Source organism: Lithobates pipiens, unplaced genomic scaffold, assembly GCF_037356315.1.
Source record: "Lithobates pipiens isolate NorthernLeopardFrog02 unplaced genomic scaffold, aLitPip1_a1.2 Scaffold_16, whole genome shotgun sequence".
NCBI classification, from domain to species: Eukaryota; Metazoa; Chordata; class Amphibia; order Anura; family Ranidae; genus Lithobates; species Lithobates pipiens.
Genome location: NW_027507748.1, coordinates 21,852,742 through 21,870,102, shown reverse-complemented (window position 1 = coordinate 21,870,102; position 17,361 = coordinate 21,852,742). Strand labels below are relative to the sequence as shown.

Below are 17,361 nucleotides of genomic sequence, written 5' to 3'. Positions count from 1 at the left end.
CCTTTAACTCTCTGCTTCGTACCCCACCCGCCTCTACCCACTAACTCGCTCCCTGCCCAAGAAATTGCCAATCACTTCAAAGACAAGATTGATGCAATTTGTGTAGGACACCTCCACTGTGCATACATCTTCGTCACCCAACATACCTTGCCTATCAGCACATTCAACACTCTCCTCTTTTCAATTGGCTACCATTGAAGAGGTTACAAAACTTTTCTCAGATGCCCACCTAACCAATTGTCCCTTGGATCCTGTTCCCTCACAACTACTAAGGTCACCCTCTTCTTCTATCCTATGCTCCCTCACTCACATCTTCAATCTCTCCCTCTCTAATGGCACCTTCCCCTCCCCTCTAAAACATGCGCAGATCACTCCCATACTTAAAATGCCCTCACTGGAACCCACCAACCTGAACAACTTAAGACCCATCTCATTGCTTCCATTCACCTCTAAACTTCTAGAACGCTTAGTCTACAACCGTCTTAGCTCCTACCTCAGTGAAAATAACCTTCTTGACACCTTACAGTCTGGCTTTCGCTCGAAGCACTCCACGCCCACGGAAACTGCCTTACTAAGACTCACTAACGATCTACTAACTGCTAAAACCAACAGCCAGTGCTCCATACTCCTACTACTTGGCCTCTCTGTTGACTGTTGATATGATCTCCGTGTATAAATACATAATGGGGATATGATCTCCATGTATAAATACATAAGGGGGGATATGATCACCATTTATAAATACATAAGGAGGGGATGTGATCTCCATGTATAAATACATAGGGGGGATATGATCTCCATGTATAAATAAATAATGGGGATATGATCTCCATGTATAAATACATAATGGGGATATGATCTCCATGTATAAATACATAAGGGGGGATATGATCACCATTTATAAATACATAAGGAGGGGATGTGATCTCCATGTATAAATACATAGGGGGGATATGATCTCCATGTATAAATAAATAAGGGGGTTATGATCTCCATGTATAAATACATAAGGGGGATATGATCTCCATGTATAAATAAATAAGGGGGGATATGATCACTGTGTATAAATAAATAAGGGAGGATATGATCACCATGTATAAACACATAAGAGGGGATATGATCACCATGTATAAATACATAAGAGGGGGGTATGATCACCATGTATAAATACATAATGGGGGATATGATCACCATGTATAAACACATAAGGGGGATATGATCTCCATGTATAAATACATGAAGGGGGATATGATCTTCGTGTATAAATACATAAGGGGGATATGATCACTGTATATAAATACATAAAAGGGATATGATCTCCATGTATAAATACATAAGGGGGGATATGATCTCCATGTATAAATACATAAGGGGGGATATGATCTCCGTGTATAAATACATGAAGGGGGGATATGATCACCATGTATAAATACATAAGGGGGGATATGATCTCCGTGTATAAATACATGAAGGGGGATATGATCTCCGTGTATAAATACATAAGGGGGGATATGATCACTGTATATAAATACATAAAAGGGATATGATCTCCATGTATAAATACATAAGGGGGGATATGATCTCCATGTATAAATACATAAGGGGGGATATGATCTCCGTGTATAAATACATGAAGGGGGATATGATCTCCGTGTATAAATACATAAGGGGGGATATGATCACTGTATATAAATACATAAAAGGGATATGATCTCCATGTATAAATACATAAGGGGGGATATGATCTCCGTGTATAAATACATAAGGGGGGATATGATTTCCGTGTATAAATACATAAGGGGGGGGGGTGAAATATAAAAAAATAATCTCAGCACAGACTTTGTTGCAACAATCAATCATTTCCAAAGTCTGGTATCTCTTTTCTCCACATCACCTGCAGGGTGCGGTCGCTCTTGAACACCCCCTCCCTCTCTGTGGAATGGCCCTCAGGTTTATAAGCCCAAGTACGTTCTAATGAGTATCAGTCTGTTGAGAACTTTGCAAAGATGAGTGGGTGGTGTATAGCACTTGGTGGAGTGGACAAGCCCAGGGAACCTACTGCAGAAGATCAGGCCATCCTTGACCAGGTAAGTGGTTGGGGATCCAATCCTAAGGCCCCTTTCACACTCTCTGCAAGAAAAATATGTTTCCCTTTAAGGGCCAGTTCTTGCCACATGCAGTTCAGTGTGCTTTTAGTCATCTTTTTCTGTGTCAAATGCATGGAAAACTGGTAATATGGGGTTTTAAAGGCATACTTCACACCAGTGCTTGCAGTTCCAGGAAAAAAAAAAAGCAGAACTTTAATCACCGCTGTGGTGTGTTTTTAAGTGCTGCATGCTGCTTCGTTAGTGTAGTGTTGCAAACTGCACCAAAAATGCAGCTTTCCATTGCAATGAGTGGAAATTGTAGTAGAAATGCACTGTGCTTTGGTGCTTTTTTTTTTTTTTTTTTTTTTTTTTTTTTTTTTTTTTTTTTTTTCCCCTTCCATACAAGTGTTTTGTAGTAAAATGTATGGCAATGAATTCATTAGTTTAATAAAATTAAACTCTGCAATGCATTGTAGTGTATATGTGCATGAGTGTCTGTTGGTGTTAATGGGGCCCCTATGGGCATTTTTATTGGCTAGACATATTGTGAAATTATCACAAGGTAGTAACATGACAGGGCCCTTAAAGCATTGTTAACCAAAAAAGTATTATAGCCACTTGACCTCTGAAAGATAAATATTATTTTTTACCAAAAATAACGAATACATTTTGGCTAGATTCCGCCCTTTTTTTTTTTTTTTTTTTTTTTTTGGGGGGGGGGATGGGTTTTATAGCGGGAAACAAAAGTTATCTAGCCAAAAAGTATTCTGTTATATTTGGTTAAAAAAAACCCCAAAGAAGTTGGTGGAGCACATGGCAACTTTTGCACAAAGTCCACCATGCTTGGCTTCTCCTATCTCTTGCTCAGGCCAGACATCATGGCAAAACTACTATTTTTTTTTTTTCCCCAAGAATATGTAGAATACATATTGAAAAATTGTCGCTCTTTTGTTTATAGAGTAAAAATAAACGCAGAGGTGATCAAAAGCTTTATTTGTCGGGAAAACGGTGTAATTTCTTTGTTTGGCTATAGCATCACATGGCCGCAATTGTCAGTTAAAGCGACGCAGTGCCATATTGCAAAAAAATGGCCTGGTCACCGAGCAGACAAATCTTCTTCTTCTTCTTCTGGGGCTGCAGTGGTTAAAGCTGAATGGTAAATATGGTTTTGTTTCAGGTGAAGGCACAGTATGAGAAGAAGTCCGGGACCAACCCCGGAGAATTTAAGGCAATCCTCGTCAGTACTCAGGAAGTTGGTGGAACAAATTACTTTTTCAAGGTAATGCTTTGGGTTTTCTACAACATCAGGTTTAGACAACTGTCCCTTGCTATACATCTATATAAAGTGTGTGTGTGTGTGTGTGTGTGTGTGTGTAATATAATGAATTTATTTTTTATTTTTAGTGCTGCAAAAAACATGGAATCATTTTACATCTGTATTTGCCCCAGGACAGCTTGCGCTGTATTTCTCTCTCTCTGCCCAACTAGCCTGGTTGTTTGTTTTGTCAGTGGGCTAGTAACCGAGGGTGGTGCAGGTGATTGGCTGTCGTTGCACTATTTGCACCCCCAACATTCCACCACTGCACACTATTATGCTTATGTAGCTCACTGGTTTTCAACCTCAGTCCTCAAGTACCAAGGCAGGGCAAAAGGGGCAGCTGCCCTGGGCCCTGTCATTGTTGTGGGGCCCAAAGCAGCTGCCACATGCTTGCCAACTATCCTGGTTTAAATTCCCTTGTTCCTTGAAGTTTTAGTCTCGTGCTGTGTCCCAACATATCAGTGTGAAGTGCTGCTACTAATGCTGCCCAGCTCTGCCCTATTCTTGTGTACAGATGACTCACCTGCAGACCCGGCATTTACATGTAAATAGTAGCGGCATTCACATGTATATCATGTCCCCCCCCCCAGTCAAATCCACCATCACCTATACCGAATGCTGCCCACTGGGGAGGTAAAGGGGCATACTTGAAAGTCCTGCCTACAACTGTGGTCATTAAGCCTAACATCTGCCTGTTCTGCAAAGGCAAGCGAATAGGTGGGTCCAAAGATGAGCAGAGTAGGCAGGTAGAGTTAAAGGGGGTGGAGGGGTTGGTGTGGAGAGGATGGGGGAGGTTTGAGGTTAGCAGGGGTTTTATGATGCAAAGGCATACTGACGGGGTGGATAAAAATGTAGGTCGCGTGTGGGGCAGCCCATTCATTTCAATGGGCTGCTCTATGTGCTAGAAATACGGAAGAAGGTCCCTAGCCCTTTTTCAAAATCACACGGTGCCGAGGCACAAGTCAGCAGATGTGTGAGGGTGTCATTAACAATTGATGGCATTACTGTGTATCTGCTAAAGGGCAGCTGCAGATTTTGCATGCGTCCCTGACACACAAATGTGAACGCAGGCTAAATGTCTCAGTTACATCGGTGGTCAGTGTAAATCTTCTCATTACATTGGGGCTTGGTGCAGAATCCTTTCATTCATGCCTGATCTGATACAGTAAACCGATTTTGAGTCTAGCTGCTATATATTGTGTATCTCAGAGCAGGCGGAGAGTGAAATTGCATGGTGGGGTGGAGGGGCCTGGGGGGCACGTGTGTTGGGCGGGCCCCATGAGAATTTTTGCCCAGGGCCCAATCAATATTAAAGACAGCCCCGCCCCCCCCCCATCAACAGGCCATGTCTTGGGAATTCCTAGCTGTCCAAAATACCAAGCCATTGACTCTGATTTAAAGCACCCTTTGTGAGATGCAGGTAGACCTGCAAACATGGCCTGTTGGGGGGGTACTTGAGGACATGGTTGAGAACCACTGATGTAGCTGACCCATTCCAGTGCTGCACAGATCATTGTAGCAGTTGCATAAGTTCCTCACCAGAGGAGCTTGCACTCCAATGTCCGTCAGTCCCTTGCCCCACAGGAGCTTGCAATCTAAAGTAGCCCCCAGAGTATCTCAGAACTGTTATTCTGGACAGAACATTTTGAAATGTATAATATCGGTAAAACTGTTAACTTTTCTGATCCTTTTCAGGTGGCCACTGGAGGGGACACTTATAACCACATTCGGGTCTTTGTACCTCTGCCTGGTTCAGATGGGGGACCCACTTTGGTGTCTATCCAGGCGGATAAGACCAAGGATGATGAGCTGGGGTATTTCTAAGAGGAAGATGACCACAACAGAGTATGAACATGAAGAATCCTCATAGTACAAATCTTCCCCAGTTCACCTTTCAGTCGGCACAATTCTAATTGATGCATATGCCGAGGACAAGTGTACATTTCTGCAATGCATGCATTCCACCCGATTTCTCTTTAGCCACTTCCCACTGATGGAATGCTCAAGAGTCTGTATGGGGATGAACCTGAACACTGTATGTATAAATGTCAGTTGGGTCTGCAGAGCCTTTTCTAAGCACAGTGACCGAGCTGTCACCATTGTACCTGGTGGGCAGGGCTTGTGATCATGTGCTCACTGCAATAGCCAATTTAAGTAGTCACATGATCAGGAGCCCCACCTGCCTTTCAAAACTTCTTAAAGGGCCAGCAGCAAGGGTTTAAAAGCAGAAGTGAGAGTGGGGGAAAGGAGCGGTGGGACTTTAAATGAAGCACATTGTTAATAAATTTTGTATAACGAGCTTGTACATGAGTTATCATGATGCAATCAATACAGTAAAAACTGTTTTAAAAGCATTTTGCAAGACTAGCAACTTTTATAAAAAAAAAAAAAAAAAAAAAAATTAATAAAAAAATGTTGCCTTGCTATACAAGTAGCGTCATGTTACAACTGAGTGTAAAAGAGTGTAGCAATACAGAGTCATTTACAACATATTGCTACACTTGGAGGCGCCTCTCTGCTCTTTTATAGTCTGGCACTCCTGCTGGATTTTGCATCTAACCCCCCTGTGGAGGCTTCCTTTTATGGATGGACATTTTTATGGTTATGGCAATGTGACCGGGTTATGTAATCTTTTTATATGGACTATAAACTGAAGGCCTTCTGAATAAATGGTTGTGGAACAAATCATCAGACTTTCCATTATTTATTATGGGGAAACTTAATTTGATATACAAGTGCTTTGGATTACAAGCGTGTTTCTGGAACAAATTATGCTCGCAATCCAAGGTTTTGCTGTATACACCAATTTACATGCAATAAAGACAAATTGTCACAAACAATAGACTGTTTATCACATAACGCAAGGACTCGAGTCCTGTGGGAACGGTGTCCCTGCACTTTTTTTTCACAGCAGGAACGCCGTTCCCTTTGCAGGACTAGAGCCGCCCGTGCTGAATGAGATGTATGCAGGGTAGCGCAGGAAGCGCCTGTCTGTAATAGGTTCTCTCTCTTGTCACTCAGCGCTGTTCGCTCCCCGGCGGCCCCTCCTCTCCTCTCGTGTATCCCCCATTGGCTTGTGACATCATCTGGGATAGACTAGAAGAGAGGAAGGGCCGCCGGGGAGCAAGCAGCCATGCGTGATATGAGAGAGAACTTGCTACAGATGGGCGCTTCCTGCGCTACTCTGCATACTGGCAAGTAAGATCCCCTCATGTGCCCATAATGTGCCTTGATGTGCTATGGGCCATGTGGCCTGATGGGCTATGTGCCCAGATGTCCAATTTATTTTTTTGGTGGGGGAGTGGATCTTGGGTGGGAGTTCCCACACTTTTTTCCCCAGGACTTGACCCCCTGCATAATACACTTATGGTGAGTAGAGACATGGCATTGAACAGCTCTACACTTTTCATGGATTGATCCAATCTTCAGGCGCGTGCATGTGACTTGGAATTATGTAATATGTGGTGGTAGAAATGTCTATATGGTCTGACCCTGCCAAGGAAAGGGTAATGAGGAGTAAATCAAAATGTGTTAAGCTTAAAGGTAAAGCCCCCAAAGTCAAGAGTACTTACAGACGTAACTATATGACGAGTGTGTGGCACTGAAGATCAGGGACCCCCTAGGGCAGGGATGGTGAACCTTGGCACCCCAGATGTTTTGGAACTGTCTCCCATAATGCTCAACTACACTGTAGAGTGCATAAGCATCATGGGCAAATGTAGTTCCAAAACATCTGGGGTGCCAAGGTTCACCATCCCTGACGTAGGGGCATTGCCACTGGGAGCTGAGGTGGCATGAAGCGTCCTGAAGCCTGGCGAGGATGAAATCCAAGAGGTGTAGATTTCCAAAAAGTGAAATTAATCATGAGTAACCGTGAGTGCTGAAACCAAACAAGGACTGCTGTATTTATAATTTTATATAATGTGCCCTGTACTTGGTAAAGGGCAGCACAGATTTTATAATGGGAAGTGTCAGTGATGTCCAAGCAGGTGCAGATGGTTACAACGGTGGTGAGAGTTGTAAGTGGAATCATGAAAGGTTAAATTATAGATAAAGAGCCGGAGCCGTCTCGCTGGCACGGCCTGTTCACCTGGCGACTGATTGGAGGGATGGTTTTGGTGTGCATATTGGAGGGCTTGTCCATCCAATTGTTGGTGACTCCCTCCCATAGTGTACACCTGTGTGACTTTGGTGGGTGTGTTGGTCACCACCTCAAAGTCCCAAACTGTGGGAGTTTTTTTTTTTGCACTTCTGATTTTATAAAAAAACATCTGATCTGCCAGCAATGCACTTGGTTGACATTATTTCTGTGGACTGAGGTCTCCTGAACACTAATGGTGTATATAACATTGATGTTTACCTATTTGTAAAGTCCTGTTCAGTGTTATATCTCGCTCACTGTAATACTCAAAAAAATGCATTAAACTTTGTTTGGCAAATGTATGTAAAGCCGCACGAATATCAACTCTCTAAAATATGCAACATTTGGGCCCCAAACTATCTGCGTTCTCAACTTGGCCCCCTTCCCCTTTTCTAATTGAAAAAATGATTCCTTTTTAACCAATTCAGGCATTTTTGTTTACATGTAATCATTATTAAATTTTATTTAGAACCCAGAATACATATTTCTTTAGCCGCTTCAGCTCTGGGAGGTTTACTTTACAAACCCCTCCCCCCCCCCCTTTTTAATGACCAGGCCATTTCTTTGCAATACGGCACTGCCAGGGCAGCCATAAGAAATTGTTGGGGCACCTTACACACACACACACACACACCCCTAAGCCTGACCACCAACATTCCCCAGGGCTTGCCTATGGGCCATCCTCCCGAATCCGCACACACTGGCCCACCCACCCCACCTGTATATATCTCAGCGTCCCCCCCTTACACCCAGCAGGGGCGGATCTAGGGGGGGCAACGGGGAAATTGCCCCCTCTGAGAATACCGCCAGCTGATGACAGCGCGGCGGGTGCCAGCGCGGCCGGTTCCGCAGGTGATTGCGCTGAGTGGACGGGTGAGGGGGGACAGCTGGGCAGCTTAGGAGGGCTGCTGGCCAATCAGGAAGCCAGCGGGCAGGGGAGCAGGGAGATGACATCATCTCTCACTGCCCTGCATCCCTCCAGGTCCGCCCTCACTGTGCGGGAAGCTGTGTGCAGCAGAGAGATTACATCATCTCTCTGCTGCCTATCTTCACTCTGGGACTCAACAAAAGAACACCTTAGCAGAAAAGTGACACAGTGGGTGACAATCCACAATGTGTGGCAGGCTACGTGGCAATCCGCAATGTGTGGCAGGCTACGTGGCAAGTGGCAATGTGTGGCAGGTGACGTGGCAAGTGACAATCCACAATGTGTGGCAGGCTACGTGGCAAGTGACAATCCGCAATGTGTGGCAGGTGACGTGGCAAGTGACAATCCGCAATGTGTGGCAGGCTACGTGGCAAGTGGCAATCCGCAATGTGTGGCAGGTGACGTGGCAAGTGACAATCCGCAATGTGTGGCAAGTGACGTGACAATACACAATGTGTGGCAGGCTACGTGGCAAGTGGCAATGTGTGGCAGGTGACGTGGCAAGTGACAATCCACACTGTGTGGCAGGTGACGTGGCAAGTAACAATCCGCATTTGGTGGCAGGCGACATGGCAAATGACACCCTCAGGGCTCCCACTGATTCTGCATTATGGCGAGTTGAACCATTTGATTTTATATTACAATGTATTAATAGAAATAATGCGCTTCAATCATCCTAACACCATAACAACCATGGTGCCATAATGATTGAAGCGCCAATACCAGCCATTTCCCATATAAATTGCCCCCAAAAAAACATTTTATAGCGGTGCCCCTCCCCGAGACTGGACTCTGGATCCGCCCCTGACACCTACGTGTGTGTATATATATATATATATATATATATATATATATATATATATATATTAATCAATCGGTCAGCGCCCCACTACACACACACACACACACACACACGTGTGTATGGCAGCCCCACATACACAAATCTGTACACACACAGCCCCCTGCAAGTGCCACATAAAAAATAAGTGCCCCCCCGTCAGTGCCACCCAGCAGTGCCCACAATCTGCCTTAACAAAGGTGCTGCACCCCAGTGCCACATATCCGTGCCCATCAGTGTCATCTACCAGTGCCCAGCAGTGTCATCTACCAGTGCCCAGCAGTGCCACCTATCAGAGCCACCTATCAGTGCCACCTATCAGTGCCACCTATCAGTGCCCATCAGTCCCATCTATCAGTGGTACCTATCAGTGCCCATCCGTGCCACCCATCTGTGCCATCTTATGTGCCCATCAGTGCCACCTTATCTGTGCCCATCAGTGCCGCCTTATCTGTGCCCATCGGTGCTGCCTTATCTGTGCCTATTTGTGCCGCTTTAACTATGCCCATCAGTGCCCACCAGTGCAGCCCATCAGTGCCCACCAATGCAGCCCATCAGTGCCCACCAGTGCAGCCTATCAGTGCCGCCTCATCAGCGCACTTCAATGAAGGAGAAAAATGACCCGTTTGCAAAATTTTATAACAAACTATTAAACATGATTTTTTTATTTTTTTTTTGCATCTTTTTTTGTTTGTTTAGCAAAAAATAAAACTCCGAGCTGTAATTAAATACCACCAAAAGAAAGCTCTATTTGTGGGAAAAAAATGATAAAAATTTCATTTGGGTACAGTGTTGTATGCCCGCGCAATTGTCATTCAAAGTGCATCAGCGCTGAAAGCTGAAAATTGGTCTGGGACTGAGGGGGTTTAAGTGCCCAGTAAGCAAGTGGTTAAGTTATACTGCCACCTACAGCAGCAATAAACACTAGCAAAAAAAAACTATAGGCAAGCCCAACCCCTCCTAGTCCCAGCATGCCTTAGTTTTGTAGCAAATCAGTAATGAGAACATGATTGTAAAGCGATGGCTCCTGTATCCCTCATTAGACTCCAAGAAAAGGGTTTTACGGAAAGTGCAAAATCTTATTTTCTTTGTCTATTGATGGACACAAGTCTCTTACCTTTTTGGGAGTTCCAAAATTAGCCCAAATGAAGGGTGGCAAACAAACGCTAATGGTAAAAACAATGAAGAACCGGAACTGCCTGAAGGACCTTATGGCCTTAGCTGGCATCAGGTGTGACCACAATGTCCACCTGGTAGACCTTAGAGAGTGCGTAAAGAGAAGACTCAAGGCCTCTGGTAACTATTTATCCAGACAACCGGGGTAGAGTCCCCACCTCAAACCTCCTCCACTGACACGTTTAACCCACAAGCTTGCTGTGAACAAGGCTCTTCGCAAAAAACATATATTAGCAGTTACCTTGTACTGGGTGATTATCGAATAAAGAAATTGGATGGATTCTAGAGAGCTGGTTCTTTCTATATATCCTAACCCACAAGGTTAAGCTTAATCAGAGAGACACCCGTTACAACGAGGTGATACTAGAAGGTACTCACAAAACCCGGATAGCTGGTAGCAGGTAAGGATCACATGGCCAGAGGTGACCAAAATCACTGTAGGCAGGGAGCAGGAATTAATTGAAGCTCAAAGTTTTACGTGGCTCTCCTCGATGCAGGAGCAGCTTCCCCCAACACTGAATGGCAGCGTGCGCGACGCTCCAGCAAGAGGATGAGGTCAATACTCCATCCCACAACCTTAACTCCACCATGGTAGAAACCATCAATAAGTGGGGATATTGTACTTGAGGTAGCACCCCTTTCACTGCCTGTTTTAACCCTAAAATGGTTGAATCACCAGACCACAACCACATGCATTGCATGTAGTTGCAAGGCGGTTGCAGTCCCGATACACTTAAATATGCTGCGTTCAGCCGTGATACTGTGGTTTAATGTTTTGCTGTGGCTGCAATGCTTTTAACTTGGAGCAGCTGCATGCACTTCTTCAGGTGCCAGTTGGGAGTCGGCAAAACCACAGCTCAACCACCTTATATTAACCACTGGTCACCTGTGGGAGTGAATTCTTACTCAGAAACTTCAGAAACAGGGCAAGTGCCGCAGTAACCCCAGCAGGTCTTGCCCTGGAAAGCACTCTGGTTAACTTTTTACCAGAACAGAATCTGGAAAGTGTCCTACATGGAACCTAGAGCCTGTAGGTCATTTCTAGGAATAGCAAAATTGGGAGCCTAATCCCCAACTAGGCTGTCACAAGAACATGGGGGTAATTGGACTATCGCGGTACAGTAAAAGCGGTACAGTTTTGAATGATATGACAGATATATAACAATTCCTGGATGAGGGTACAAGTCTCTACTAATCCCTACTTTGGTAACCCACCATAGAGGCCATATTCGTTTTCTTGTAGGTCATTTCTAGTCTATCCCTGCAATGTCCTATCAAGTAGGGTGTGGACATGGCCATTCCAAAAGTCAGCCTAAAGGCCCGTACACACGGTCGGACTTTTTGACAACAAACATGCAAATTAGCTGTTTTGGAGCAACATCCGACTGTGTGTACGCTCCATTGGACAAACTTTTTCTGTTTTCATCGGACTTTTGTTGGCTGTGCGAACGGACAAACTTTCTGGCAACAAAAGTCCGATGGAGCAAAGTCCGACCGTGTGTACGCAAAAGCATCGGACTTTTGTACAAGGTACAAACACGCATGCTCAGAACCAATGCAAAAGATCAGACAACAATACAGAAGTTGACCAAAGGTGGCGCTGGAGTCATTGAACGTCCTCTTTTGAAGTGGCGTCAGTATGTTGTGACGTCACTACGTTCGTGTTTGTTGTCAAAAAGTCCGACCGTGTGTATGCAATACAAACTTGTGGACCACGCCCTTTGTACAAAAGTCCACGGAAAAGTTTGTACAAAGTCCGACCGTGTGTATGAGGCTTTAGGATGGCTGTACAGAACAGCTGCCATTGAGGAGGCAAGCTCTAGCATCAGAGAAATCTTGATTGAAGAAGAAAAAAATCTTGAAGAGTAATAAAAAATAGGTGAGAGAAAATATACTGCTATACTGTAGGTCAGTCTTTCACACAGCAGAACTGAAGAGAAGGTGTCCAACCTCCTAGGATACTAGCAAAAATGCCATGCTAGTAGTAGGTGGAGTTATCCTGGATTGGCCTACAGGTTTTTTTTTTTTTTATTTCCTGTGTCCAATCCTCCTGTAGGTGGCAGTATAACCCAAAAGTCAAAGACTTCCTGTGTCCCACAATGGACAAGGAAGAAATGAGTTCAATAACATAGCCCTGACTTGGCTCCATAGCAGCTCTCTGCCATGGCTCCTGTCCCAACACGTATATCCAATTTTATAAAATCTGCACTGGGAAATCTGTGTGGGTGTAATGTGCTGAGCCCCTGGGTTCAAGCCGGGGACGTTTTTGAAAGAAGCCATACAAGCGATCAGCGCCTTTTACGAATCTTCATTTTTACAGCTTCCCCTCTCCTATGTGGATGCCAAAATTTTTCCCTAACTAGACTTCGGTGCCAGACGTTTTTACAGCACTACGAGATCGACTCCAGGGTCAACGTTTAAAATATAATTTGGATGCAACGAGGCCGTAAATGAGCCTTCACACCGGATTGTATTTCCTTGCGATGCTGCAATCATTTCCCAAGGAAGAGAGATTATTTTCAGCACAGATGAAAAGGCAGAAAATAAAGGTTTAAATTTAGGTTCTCAGGAAAGGATACTCCTAATAAAAATAACGAGAATTTCCAGATTTTTGACTAACACGCAAATGGTTCTTTTTTTTTTTCTTCTTCTTCTAGGTATTTATCTATGGCAAGACAACTCTAAAGCCTCATACACACGATCCGATTGTTGGCCAACCGAGCATCTGATTTTTGTCCAAAAGGCGTGTGCCAGGATCTTGTCTTGCATATGAACGGTACACAATTGTCAGCCAACAAACACAAATGTAGTGATGTACTACAAGGAATTTAAGCTCTAGAGCGTCACCCTTTTGGCACCTTCTGCTATCTTTGCGTTTGGTGAGCATGGATTCCGAGCATGCGTGTTTTTTACTTTTGTGTGACGGACCTGTGTATACACAATCCAAAAATCTGACAACAGACCGTTGTCCGCCGAAAACTTACTAGCCTGCCATCCAACATTTGTTGGCTGGGAGTTGGACAACAATTGTCAGAAGCAGCGTACTAACGTTCAGATTTTTAGGATAACAGTCTGTCAACAATCACCTACCAACAATCGGATTGTGTGTACGAGGCTTTAGTCCTGCTCTTTGGATAGAAATATTATTAGAATTGTTCTTGGATTAACATGTACCTAAACCAGAGAGCAAAACTTTTGTAAAATCTATTATTGCAGCTTACTACTCCATAGATTTTTGGCTTTATTTCGTTTTCTTTATTTTATGGCTTTTTTCCCTTTGTAGTCACTTGGTAATCTTGCCAGCAATACACTTCCTAGTCAAAAGGTGACAACAGTCAACATACAGAGCAGGCCTGGAACAGGATGCCCAGCATTTAAGAGGAGGGCCTACATGACTGGGTTTGCAGTCTACGCTGTAGCTAGGCAGGTTAAGAGGCCTACCTGGTTAGACGGTAGCAGGGTGTGGTGTTGGGTGTGGCAGGGCAGGATCATTAGGGGTCTGATAAGAAAAGGGTGTTGACCGAGGGTCAGTTAGAGTAGGGTTTCTCAACGCCAGTCCTCAAAGCGCACCAACAGGTCATGTTTTCAGGATTTCCACTATTTTGCACAGGTGATTTGATCAGTTTTCACTGCCCTAGTAATTACCACAGCCGTTTTCATCTGAGGGAAATCCTGAAAACATGACCTGTTGGTACGCCTTGAGGACTGGAGTTGAGAAACACTGAGTTAGAGTTTGGATGGCCGAGGAGAAACATTTAGAGCCGTGTTCAGGTCTGTGCTGCAGGGACCTCACCATGGCAGACATTGAGAGCATGCTCTTACAGATTAGGGCAGCAGTGGTGGCGAATGGCCCCCAGTGATTGGAGTCAAAGTTGGCCGATATGCTGCAGGGGTCGGTGCAGGTTCCTGCTACATCTACCCCCAACTTGTCATGGACTAGGAGGTCTCGGCCTCCTGTGCGCCTCAGTCCAGAGGTGAACCCTAGGCTTAGGCGCAGCTCTTGGAGCCACCTCCGGCACCCTTCAGCCCCTAAATCTAAGAGGCAGCCCCCTCATTCGGCTGGCAGGGCTGGTAGGAATCCTCTCCACAGACGGGCACCGGGCGGGAGTTCACAGACTACCATCTACTCACTGTCCCCTTCTACTGGTGCCCAGGAACATGTGGCCGGCTCAGAGGGGCCTTCCCCTGCTGTTAGCACGGCCCGCTGCAGGAGAGTGTTACCTGTGGGTGCCAGCCTGTCCCCAGGCGCGGCCAGGACTGGCTCACAGCGTTAACCCTTCCCTGGACGCCACTGCTGCTTGTGTGGATGAGAGATCTGAGGGCGAGCTTTCTATTTCGGAGGCTGGAGAGGTGTCCCAGGGATAGGAAGCGGATGCTGGAACAGGAGAGAAGAAGGGATCTGGAGGCACACATCAGGTCATCCTGGTAAGTCTTCCTGTATATTTGTACCTTCTTCTGTTATTCCTACTGTTGCTAGCTCTGTGTTGCCTGCTGTTCTGCTTTCTTCTCCTGTGGGTAGTGGTTTGGGTGGTCCTCTGGCTGCAACATCAGAAGGGTTTGCTGGGCAGGAGGGGTTAATGGTGCACGTGCTGGAGAACTGGTTGTCAAGGTGCAAGGAGCCACTCAGGCATGGACAACTACGGGGGAACAGAGCACGTCCGTCACAGGAATTACACGATCTCCGCCAGGACTCCCCATTCAGGCGCCTGGGGGCATGGCGCCATCTGTAGGCTGGTAACCACTCCTGCTGTGGGTTTGTCGGAAGGTGCGCAAAACATTACATTGGAATCCAAGAAGGCGGATGACACCTCCAATGGAGTGCGTTTGGCCGATTCGGCAAAATGCAAAGTTATGTCTGCTTCGAGGGCCGTTAGATGCGCATCTTATGCCGGAAGTGAGAGAGAAGATCTGGAAGGGGGAATATGTTAAGATATTTTCCCTTCTGCCACTTGATAAGTTTGAAAGTAAGAAGCAGGAAGAGGAAAAGCAGCGTTACCACTTGATTCCCAAAGACATTTGGAAATTGGCTTCAGGCTTTCAATATCTTGGCCAGTGTGATAGGTTAGAAGACGCCAGAGAAGTGTTCTGCTCTTTTTTGCTCCACATGGACATAAGCTTGTGGATGAAACTGGTGACCCAGGCAAAGGCCGTTACCCATCCCTTTGGGGGGAGGGGGGAGGGGGGCAGGGGTGCAGCTACCTCAGCACCATCGACCACACAAAGAAAGGGGTACTGCTGACAGTTTAACGACGGGACCTGCAGATTCAGGGGATCCTGACGTTATCATCACGCATGCTCTGGATACGGGGGCTCTTACCCCTTGTCAAAATGTTTTAAGCAAGGAAAGGGGTAAGTCGACCGACGGCGGAAATGGTAAAAACTCTGGTGCAGGTGGAAAAAATGGCACCCTTTCTCCAGACAGGGCTGCTGCGCAGTTTTTGTTGTGGGGGTTTACTGTTTGGTTTTTCAATTCCCTGTACAATGTCTAGTGTCCCTCTGGTGGTGCTCTGCGCAATTTCATTCTACGGTGGGTTCCACAAAATTGGCCAAGGAAGTGTCCTTTGGGAGGATGGCAAGCCCGTTTTCTTTCCCACCGCTTGCCGACTTGGTGGTTTCTCTTCTCGGGGTGGTCCCTTATCCACCATCTTTTCCACCCTCCGGTCGGTTCGGTTTGCAGTTCAGTTTGCATGGGTGCTGAAGTTTGGCAAGAGAGCGCTACCAGCCAAAATTGACATGGAGGCAACCTTCCAACTGTTGCCTGTCCACCCGAAGAGTTTCCGTCTGTAGGGTTGCGTGTGGCAGGGTCAATATTTTGTTGATCGCTGTTTGCTGATGGGTTGCGCCATTTCATGTTCCTTTTTCAAAACTTTCAGTTCCTTTCTTGAATGGGTGGTGCGGGATTTGTCTGGTTTGCAGTCCATTATCCATTATTTGGATGATTTCTTGGTTATCGGCGCTCCGGGGCTCGGACTTGCCAGATATTGTTGGCCACGGTCCAGCACGTGTTTGAGGTTTTTGAAGTGCCTTTGGCACTGGAGAAAACCAAAAGGTCCATTTGAGGAACTGAAATTTTTGGGTATCATTGATAGGATTCGGATGGAATGTCGGCTACCCGTGAGTAAGCTGGAAGATCTTTGGGGATCAGTTATTGGTGCTCATCATTGCAAAAAAAAATGCAATTGTGTTCCCTGCAGTCTCTTCTGGGCAAGCTCAATTTCGCATGCCGCATCATGCCTATAGGTTGAGTATTTGCTGGTGGCTGCCACTGCTGGGGAAAAGTCCCCACACCATTTTGTGAGACTAAACAAGGAACATAGGGAAGATCTGCTCATCTGGGAGATGTTCCTTGACAAGAACAACGGGCGGTCCTTGTGGATGGAGGTGTCGGTGTCCAACTTTGATTTGGGCCTCTATACGGATGTGGCAGGTTCAGTGGGTTATGCGGCCTACTTTAAAGGGCCAGTGGAGCGCGGGTCGATGGCTGGTGGTCTGGAGTGATTCTTGCTTCATCCACAACCTGGTGCTATTGGAATTGTTTCCCATAGTGTTGGCTGTCGAGATATGGAGCCAGGAATTCCACAACAAGCGTGTCCGGTTTCACTGTGATAACCTGGTGATAGTGAATGCCATTAGCACCATCACAGCATCTTCTCCGCCTGTCGTGTGTTTGCTTAGGTGCTTAGTTCTACACTGTCTGAGTTTAAATGCTTTTGTGTATGCTGTCCATGTGCCTGGGGTGACTAATACAGTGGCTGATGCCCTTTCTCACCTGCAGTGAAAAAAATTCTGTCAGTTGGCACCAGAGGTGGAGCAGCTCGGAATACCTTGCCCCAATCATTGGACGAGCGTGGCCTTGCCCTTTTCTGAGTAAGC

General features: G+C 45.7%; 1 protein-coding gene across 1 annotated transcript; it reads left to right on the top strand.

Moving 5' to 3' along the window:
• The first annotated feature begins 1,904 nt into the window (after positions 1 to 1,904).
• LOC143981657 (leukocyte cysteine proteinase inhibitor 1-like) lies at positions 1,905 to 6,090 on the top strand. Its single transcript, XM_077479655.1, has 3 exons — positions 1,905 to 2,087; positions 3,265 to 3,366; positions 5,101 to 6,090. Exons 1-3 carry the CDS (start codon positions 2,007 to 2,009, stop codon positions 5,227 to 5,229), a joined length of 312 nt encoding a protein of 103 aa, XP_077335781.1. The 5' UTR covers positions 1,905 to 2,006; the 3' UTR covers positions 5,230 to 6,090.
• The last annotated feature ends 11,271 nt before the right edge of the window (positions 6,091 to 17,361 follow it).